The sequence below is a fragment of the Rhamphochromis sp. 'chilingali' genome, assembly GCF_963969265.1.
Source record: "Rhamphochromis sp. 'chilingali' genome assembly, chromosome: 10".
NCBI lineage: Eukaryota > Metazoa > Chordata > Actinopteri > Cichliformes > Cichlidae > Rhamphochromis > Rhamphochromis sp. 'chilingali'.
Window position 1 is genome coordinate 15,841,447 of NC_137937.1, and position 9,346 is coordinate 15,850,792.

Genomic DNA, 9,346 nt, shown 5'->3' on the forward strand with positions numbered 1-9,346 from the left:
TCATCATCACATGTAGTTTGAAACTGTAGTTATCGGAAAACTACTTGCCGTCCAATTGCAGAGTAACATTTATTTTGTTACTTTATGCACCTACATCAAATACATATCAAGCCTTTACTGAGAAAATAAAAAACATGATATAAGGTAAAATTATATTAGGATGGCTGCAGATCTGCTATGGAGAGAAAACGAATAAATCTTTGATCGGTGCACACGGCCAGCCTTTAACCTGCTTTATGATCGGTTGGGCATACAATCATTAACATGCATTGCACATTTTGCCGGATCCCCACCTACTCCCAAGGCTCAGGAACACCCTGAGGACCCCGTGACCCAGATGGGATCCGGTCCACACGTTTCTCATCTCACCCTCCCCGCATGGTTTCCACCGTGTGGGTCATGTGATTGCCTGCTGTCTGTGCCCAGCCCCGGCCAGCCGCGAGCAAGAGAGGAGAGCATCCTTCAGCTGGGCACTTACAGACGGGATGTGCACCTGTCGAGTGAACAGTCTGCAACCAAACCAGGCCAAAACACGCCGGTGAAAGAGACCCCCATAACGCCATACAGGCTGCGTGTGGTAAGTGATGTTTGTGTTCATTTGTTTGTTTATGGTGTGAAATATCGCACAGCATTAATACAGTTTGCGGACACAGCCTCATCTGTGCTAACAGATAGTCAATTAGAAACATAACAGCGTAAAAGCAGCAAAGATTAAAAAAAAAAAAAATCATCGTGAAAGCATCAGCCACGCCTAACAGTCACATGGAAAATCCAATCTTATTTTTATGTTTTCATTCCTGTTAAGACTTTTGTGTGGGACCCAGCAGGAAGTTTGCACTAACATTTACTGTGCAAGCATTTCATTTCTACTTTCTTTCTATTTTGTCTTAATGTGGCTTGAATTATGTATAGAGATGCAGAACAATAGACTAGAGCTAATGCTTGCAATGTGGAGCTATACCTTACCTGTGACTCATTTGCAGTGAACATTAATGTGCTCATAAACATATGAACACACGTATAGGTGTGGAAATGTACAAGAAGCCCAAAACAGGTGGATCTATGCTCTTATCCAGGTAGAAGCCATTACACCTGAATGGATTAGCTAAATAATAAAGAGGTGTGTAGATCAAAATCAGACAGAGATCAAGTTTGTTATAGATAGATCCATACTGCATAGGAGCTGTAGGAATGTATATACTCTATGGATGGCTCTTTGTAAAAAGCATAGATGAAGTCTGCTAGTGTTTGCAGGTGATGGGGACACTTCGGGACCTTCAGTTTGCTTTGCAACTAAAGATTGAGGAGCTTCGCCAGAGGGACACGCTGATAGATGAGCTGGAGCTTGAGCTGGACACAAAGGATGAACTCATCCGGCGGCTGCAGGAAGAACTAGACCGCTACAGAACCACTGTCTCCCTCCCAGGATCCTCTGCAGTCAGTGCATGTAGGCAGTTTTGTGCTGTTCTAATAATTGCAAGGCTTATTAGGACTGATATAGAGTTCTGTTAAATTTCCCTGACTTTTTTTATTCTTTATTTTTTTGCTTCTACCTCAGCTCAAACTGATGACAACAAGAGACCCAGAAGGCAGACGGTGATTTGTGAGCCCCTCACTCTGGACCCAGTGACTCTTGCCTTGGTTTCACAGAGAAGCTGTGACAAAAGCCACGAGTAAGAGGACACAGTGTTCCCTTCAGAGCTACACCTGCTCAGATTGAAAAATTACATTCATGCATGTTCAAGGCTCACTGACTGCTGACTGCATGACTCATGATGAACCAATGCTTTTTTTATTCATTGTCAGACGCTCAAGCAATTGACACTGTTTAATAACTCATCCTCACCTGCAAATTTGATATCGTTTCCTCATGTCCTCAGGTCCCAGAGGCTGATTCGGGCATCATTTCTGAGAAACGACTTGCTGAAGCACCTTGATGAAGGAGAAATCAGAGCCATCATCGCCTGCATGCATTCCACCACCATCAATCAAGGCTGCTATGTTATTCAGGAGGGGACCGCTGGGGCTCAGGCTTACGTTTTGGAAGGTAAATCCTTTTTTCCTCTCACAATGGCCGCCATTAATCACACACGAGGATATTTATTAAGGCTTCCTTGAGATGTCAGATGCTTAAGGACAGACTGATTAAATGATGAGCTTGATCATATCTTTATATTTAAATTCTTGTACTGATAAGCAGAAGCAAATAGAAACGCAACAAAGTGACAGCGTGTGGAGCAACACATTTCTAGTTTGGGTTGAAATGTCAGCTTGAGCCTGAGGAGACGGAGAGGCTGTTTATCTCCGGTTGCCTTGCCTTTCTGTTGTTTGTGCTGTATATCTCTCTCAGTCTGTACATTATCTGACATAAAACCCACTTCTCTGCGTCGTCCTTCACCCAGTGTTTGTTTATTCGCAGAAGGGAGGCTGGAAATGATGAAAGATGGACTGAAGCTGCTCACAGTTGAACCAGAAGACATGTTTGGAGAGCTAGCGCTCCTTTACAACTGCACCCACACCTACTCTGTGTCAGGTATATCAAAGCTTTGCATCGGCTTCTTTATTTTATAATTGCGCGCAGATGTCACAGGAGAGCTGTCAACCTGAAGAATTTCTCTGTGATTATCTCTGATTCGGCGAGAATATAAATAATTCTAGTTTAAGCGAATTTCACAAGCGGTAAGATTTCTGGCTGTGGCCTCGGACAAAAGACGCCTGTTGAATTCGAAATCAAAAGACCCTCTGAGATTTTACAACAGCTTTGCATGGCCTTCTATCAGATGTGAGGAATTTAAAGCATCCTTGGTTTTTGCCGCTTAACAAGGCTGCCTGGACCGCCACATCTCCTCCCTGCAATCCAGCATCTCAGCATCTTGCAAACATTTAAAAATAATCTTCTTGTAAACGATCTCGATTTAATGACCGCTGCGTTGCAACCTCTCATCTGTGCTTTTGTGGTGATTTTTTCCCCCTCTTACAAGCAGAAACTGTGCTATCATTTCCTTTGAGGATCCGATCGCAGAGTCCTGTGGGAAAACCTTTTCAGCCGTGGCTGCGTGTGTCTGACCTGGTTTCACAAATAAATAGGCTGTGAAAATGGCCGGATTAGTTTAAATTGAAAAATCTGTCTGTTTTGTCTTGTTTGGTCCCAAAAGCATCCCATTCCTCCCCTTTTTTAAAAACTCCTTTCTTTGTCCTGCAACCAGGCAGCCTTTCCAATTCACTGTTCTACATTTGTCTGCTCTCTGGTAACAAAACTCATTTGATGTCTGCTCGCTGCTCCCCCTTGTTCCATGTACCCTCTTTTTTTCAATCCATTTAAGGCCTGTTGCATTTATCTCCTTCCTGACCTGAAATGACCTTTTTTCCCATCATATCTGGTACAAGAGATTAAATTAAAAACTAATGGCTGCACGCCGTGTGCCATACAAAGGTAAAGCGACAAAGTTTGGTTTGTATCCAAAAACAGGGAACTGAGACAAGGACTGCACCACAATAATCAGATGCTCGATCTTATTAGACTGTCTGGTGGGGACGTCGTCTTCCGTTTGCAGGAAGGTTCAGTGAATCAATCAATACTGGTCATTATTAATTAACGACACTCTCTTTCAAGCTCTATTAGAAAGAAAGATGGTGATGATGGCTGAAGGAAATTAGATTTGATTGATATCAACTGACCTCTGCAAGGAAAACAAGTATTTTTAGTTTTTACGATACACGGTAAGCATTTCTAATGAAATCCTGGCCTACTTACTGGCTGCACGTCCACATCCATCACAGGCAGCGTGAGTCTCGATAGTGCTTTCACTCATCTGTCACTGACACAGCGTTTTCCTCTGTGTTTTGATCTGCAGCACGAACGGACAGCAGGCTGTGGGTTGTGGATCGCAAGAGCTACCAGACCATAATCATGCAGAGTGGTCTCAAGCGCCTTTCCCATTCAGTGGAGCTTCTTAGCAGGTGAAAATCAGACTGATGCACATGGAGCAGCTCCAAAAAGCTGCTTTGATGGGCCGTGTAGGCTTTTACCTCTGAGCACGGTATCTGCTCATTGTCCTCATGCACCTACATGAGCTATTGCGGATGATATCCAGTGCTTTTTGTTTGTATCTGTGTGCAGCATTCCCTTCCTCCAGTCGCTGCCAGCAGATGTCCTCATGAAAATGTCGGATCTCATGGAAGAGGTACACTTGAAGTTATTTAACTGTGAAGCACACTAGTGTATCCAGCTAATAGATGAGGTGAATGTTTACATGCAGTGCCTCTATAAGTGCAAAGAAAGCTCTCTGGATGAACCCTTCTTTGTTTTATTGATATTTTTCCACTGGTCACACTGCTGTCGGTTTTCATTTGCCTTCCACAGACACATTACGCCGATGGCGAGTACGTCATTCGACAAGGGGCCACAGGAGACACCTTTTATATCATCAGCAAAGGCCAGGTAAAGTGTTCTGCTCTCATCCTGCTGCGCAGATCAAGGGGGGCTTTCTGAGGAAAAGATTTACAGCCTGGATGACAGAAATGTCAAAGCAGTGGCGGAAATGACTTTATGATGGTGATAATTTACTTTGGTGCGTTGCGCTCATCACCATTACCTCTTTTTTCATTACATTTGACAGGTGAAAGTGACAGAAAAGGGGCAAGAGCAGGAAGAACAGGTAGTTCTTTCTAAGCTCTCTGAGAGACAGTGGTTTGGAGAAAAGGCTCTGTGGGGGTAAGAAGGAAAAAAAGCTCCTTCAGATGATGCTATAAAGAAATTTCTGCACATATAATGAAAAAGCACACACACACACACACACACACATATATATATATATATATATATATATATATATATATATATATATATATATATATATATATATATATATATATATATATATATATATATATATATATATATATATATATATATAGGCCTGAACCCCCTCAGTGAGATCATTAACAAGACTGGCTACGGATACCGACTACGGAACGGAGCAGTTGTCAGCCACCTCCTGTACATGGATGACATCAAGCTGTATGCCAAGAGTGAACGAGACATCGATTCACTGATCCACACTACCAGGCTATACAGCAATGACATTGGAATGTCGTTCGGACTGGAGAAGTGTAGTCGGATGGTAACAAAGAGAGGGAAGGTAGTCAGAACTGAGGGGATTGAACTACCAGAAGGCAACATTGCAGACATAGAGGACAGTTACAAGTACCTGGGGATCCCGCAGGCGAATGGGAACCATGAAGAGGCCGCTAGAAAAGCTGCAACCACCAAGTACCTGCAGAGGGTCAGGCAAGTCCTGAGGAGTCAGCTGAATGGTAAGAACAAGATCCGGGCCATCAACACCTATGCCCTGCCCGTGATCAGATACCCTGCTGGGGTAATAGGCTGGCCAAAGGAGGAGATAGAAGCCACTGACATAAAGACAAGAAAGCTCCTTACCATGCATGGAGGGTTTCACCCCAAGTCCAGCACCCTGAGGCTGTACGCTAAGCGGAAGGAAGGGGGCCGGGGACTGGTGAGTGTCAGCACCACAGTCCAGGATGAGACAACGAACATCCAAGAATACATTGGGAAGATGGCCCCAACTGACCGAGTGCTCAGTGAATACCTCAGGCAGCAGAAACCCAAGAAAGAGGAGGGAGACGAGGAACCATCATGGAAGGACAGGCCCCTGCACGGTATGTACCACCGGCAGATAGAGGGGGTGGCTGATATCCAGAAATCCTACCAGTGGCTGGACAAAGCTGGACTGAAAGACAGCACAGAGGCACTAATCATGGCAGCACAAGAACAAGCTCTGAGCACAAGATCCATAGAGGCTGGGGTCTATCACACCAGGCAAGACCCCAGGTGCAGGCTGTGTAAAGATGCCCCAGAGACAATCCAGCACATAACAGCAGGGTGCAAGATGCTAGCAGGCAAGGCATACATGGAACGCCATAACCAAGTGGTCGGCATAGTGTACAGGAACATCTGTGCCGAGTACAACCTGGAAGTCCCGAGGTCAAAATGGGAGATGCCCCCAAGGGTGGTGGAGAATGACCGAGCTAAGATCCTGTGGGACTTCCAGATACAGACGGACAAAATGGTGGTGGCTAACCAACCGGACATAGTGGTGGTAGATAAACAGAAGAAGACGGCCGTAGTGATCGATGTAGCGGTTCCGAATGACAGCAATATCAGGAAGAAGGAACACGAGAAGCTGGAGAAATACCAAGGGCTCAGAGAAGAGCTCGAGAGGATGTGGAGGGTGAAGGTAACGGTGGTCCCCGTGGTAATCGGAGCACTAGGTGCGGTGACTCCCAAGCTAGGCGAGTGGCTCCAGCAGATCCCGGGAACAACATCGGAGATCTCTGTCCAGAAGAGCGCAGTCCTGGGAACAGCTAAGATACTGCGCAGGACCCTCAAGCTCCCAGGCCTCTGGTAGAGGACCCGAGCTTGAAGGATAAACCGCCCGCAGGGGCGTGCTGGGTGTGTATATATATATATATATATATATATATATATATATATATATATATATATATATACATTGATAGTCTTGTGTTTTATTTTGTGATACTTTTGTGATACTTGCTTGTCTTCAGAGAGGACATTCGGACTGTGAGTGTGATAGCTGCTGGAGGAGTTACGTGCCTGGTAATAGACAGAGAGTAAGTGGATATTTTTTGTTCACAAACTGTAAGTGATTCAGCTGTCACATTACTCTCTGATTTGAAAATGTGCTTTATCTAACGTGAATATTCGTAATTGTCTGTACTACAGCACCTTTAAGGGCATCATTGAAGGCTTGACACCTGATTGCAGTCAAGAGGAGCAACAAAACAATGAACCTGAAGTCTAGTGAGGAGCGTTAAAACACTGTTTCATTTCTATATACAGAAGACCCAGAATAAAAGCTCACCCCTGTTTTCCTTGTAAGCAGCTCAGATGCGGATCCTACCCTCCTGTCTACTTCCACCTTAAGTGATTTCCAGATTATTTGCCCTTTGGGGGTCGGAGAGTTTGGTCACGTAGACCTGGTGAGGGTCAATCTGCAAGCAGCTCGCCCTCGGCGATGTGTCTATAATGTAATGCATTTACTTCTGTTCTCTGTAAGGTGCAACTGAAGAGCAAGACAAAGTGTCCTTTTGCCATGAGGGTCCTCAAGAAGAAGCTGATTGTCAGCAGTGGCCAACGAGAGCACATCCAGAGAGAAAGCCACATCCTAATGGAGACCTGCTGTTCATTTATAGTCAGGTGTGTCCCATACTTAGGTCTAGTAAAATATTGTTGATGCTGAGTAGAAAGATCTAAAGTAATTTTTATTTTCATTGATCACAGGCTGCACAACACCTTTAAAGATGCAGAGCGTCTGTATGTTTTGACAGAAGCTTGTCTTGGTGGAGATTTATCTAATCTACTCAAAGACAAGTAAGTACTTAAGAATAAACGGAATATTTGAGGCCTGTATTTGTAGTCCCACTGTGTTTCCTCACAGTAAAATATTAAATGGCCTGCACCTCATGTCAGCCACTTCTCCAAACTGTTTCAGAGGATATTTGGATGAATGGAGCACCAGGTTCTACACAGCTTGTGTTGTAAAGGCCTTGTCCTTTCTGCACTGTCAAGGTGTCATCTATAGGGACCTCAAGCCTGAACATGTTCTTCTGGATGAGCATGGTTATGCCAAGCTGGTACTACAATCTTAACGTCACGTCTTGTTAAATGAAATGTAGCAGAGGTGAGAGCAAATGTACTCATATCTGTCTCTTGCAGGTTGGCTCCAGGTGTCTAAAGAAGGTTGAGGTGGGTAAGAAAACGTGGACGTTTTGTGGTACGCTGGGCTACATGGCACCTGAAATCATCTCGAGCAAAGGCCACAACATGTGTGCAGACTTGTGGTCGCTGGGTGTTTTTGTGTTTGAACTTCTGAGTGGTAGGTAAGCTTTTCAAATTTTTGGACAACCCTCCTTTTTTTCCAGCATATTTTTCCGAATTGCAGATTGAAGTTATCTTGACGGCCACCTGTTCTCCTCTCCAGGCTCCCATTCAGCCACTCTGACCCCCTGAAAATTCTCACTGCAACAATTCGTGGCATCGATCAGGTCGACTTTCCAAAAACCATCAGCAGAAGTGCCTCCAGTCTCATAAAGAAACTGTGCAGGTGTGAATATGAGCCACTAAGCACAGTGTGAAAGCTTGGACAGATTTTTTTTTTAAATTATTGTTATTTAGTGCTTTTTCACACTTTTTCCACCCTCAACACACAAAACCAGACAGAAACAGTGCAAGTGTGCTGTAATACCACCTCCTAAAGATGAGAAACTGATTATAAATTCAGCTTATTTGCTGGTCTGTTCAAGGAGCAATCCCTCAGAGAGACTGGGCAGTCAGAGAAATGGGGCCAGGGACATTCAGAAACACAAGTAAGATGATGGATTTTTGTTTTGGGTACTCTGGAGAGAAACATTGAGGCTCTGCTTGGAAACATGTTGTTATGATGTTCTGTTTTTATTCAGATGGTTTGAAGGATTCAACTGGGACGGACTTTGTGAAAGGACATTAACAGCCCCGGTTATTCCCAAAGTAAGGCAAATTCAATACTGGCTGTTGGTCTTTACAGCTTTTCATGTTAGTCATTTTTTTTATTTCTGTCTTTTTCAGGTCAAGCATTTTTTGGGAAGCGGTTCATTTGGCCTTTATACCGAGGACTCGGTGGAGCCGTGCACAGACTGGGATGATTTCTGAGGGATTTCTGTGAACCGGAAACAAAATCCTGTCAGACACTACTTCAGGTTTTGTCTCCATGAATAATTGACTACCCACAGACTTACTGCCATTACGAATTCATTACAGTTTAAGACAAAAAATATTTTCCGCTGTAACACTTGATGCAGCTTTTGTTTGATAAGTGATCCATACTGCCTGCTGCGCTAAGCCAAGACTGTTTTTTCTGTGTATCTGCATAAAACCTTTACACATTTCCAAACATAGCCTATAACTGGAGTCAAATCGAATCCAATAAACAATAAATAAACAGATTCATTAATCAAATGAGCTGTGTCTTTCTATTCTTTCCTTTTAAACTTTGATTCATGAGATTCACTTTGTCAATGGTAGGCTGGGGGGCTGGGGGGACTGCACAATCACTTTTGATCCCTCCCTCAAATGCATGAATGCAATTAAGAAGTTACGTCAGTGTGGGCCCAGTCTTGCAGAAAAACGTCAAGGTCCGGAAGGAAAGGCAAACACACAGGAAGTTGTATAACTTTAATACAACTTTAAATTCAGAATGGGCTTTATTGGCCTAATAAGTGCTCGCACACAAGGAATCCGGCTCTATTTGTTTGTTTGTTTTTTGTT

General features: G+C 43.9%; 1 protein-coding gene across 1 annotated transcript; it reads left to right on the plus strand.

Annotated features, from left to right (window-relative positions):
• The first annotated feature begins 441 nt into the window (after positions 1–441).
• Positions 442–9,011, plus strand: prkg1l (protein kinase cGMP-dependent 1, like). Its single transcript, XM_080894417.1, has 20 exons — positions 442–577; positions 1,255–1,447; positions 1,559–1,673; positions 1,881–2,047; positions 2,420–2,533; positions 3,855–3,960; positions 4,121–4,184; positions 4,364–4,441; positions 4,620–4,714; positions 6,589–6,654; positions 6,767–6,844; positions 6,924–7,023; positions 7,101–7,240; positions 7,325–7,414; positions 7,536–7,677; positions 7,760–7,923; positions 8,025–8,147; positions 8,347–8,409; positions 8,503–8,569; positions 8,648–9,011. The coding sequence occupies exons 2-20, from the start codon at positions 1,258–1,260 to the stop codon at positions 8,729–8,731; spliced, it is 2,046 nt and encodes a 681-aa protein (XP_080750543.1). The 5' UTR covers positions 442–577; positions 1,255–1,257; the 3' UTR covers positions 8,732–9,011.
• Positions 9,012–9,346: the final 335 nt, after the last annotated feature.

Coding starts and splice junctions, on each gene's coding strand:
- prkg1l (XM_080894417.1), top strand. CDS start 1,258: ATGGGGACACTTCGGGACCTTCAGTTTGCTTTGCAACTAAAGATTGAG. Junction 8,148..8,346: donor CTCATAAAGAAACTGTGCAG/GTGTGAATATGA, acceptor GGTCTGTTCAAG/GAGCAATCCCTCAGAGAGAC. Junction 8,570..8,647: donor CAGCCCCGGTTATTCCCAAA/GTAAGGCAAATT, acceptor TGTCTTTTTCAG/GTCAAGCATTTTTTGGGAAG.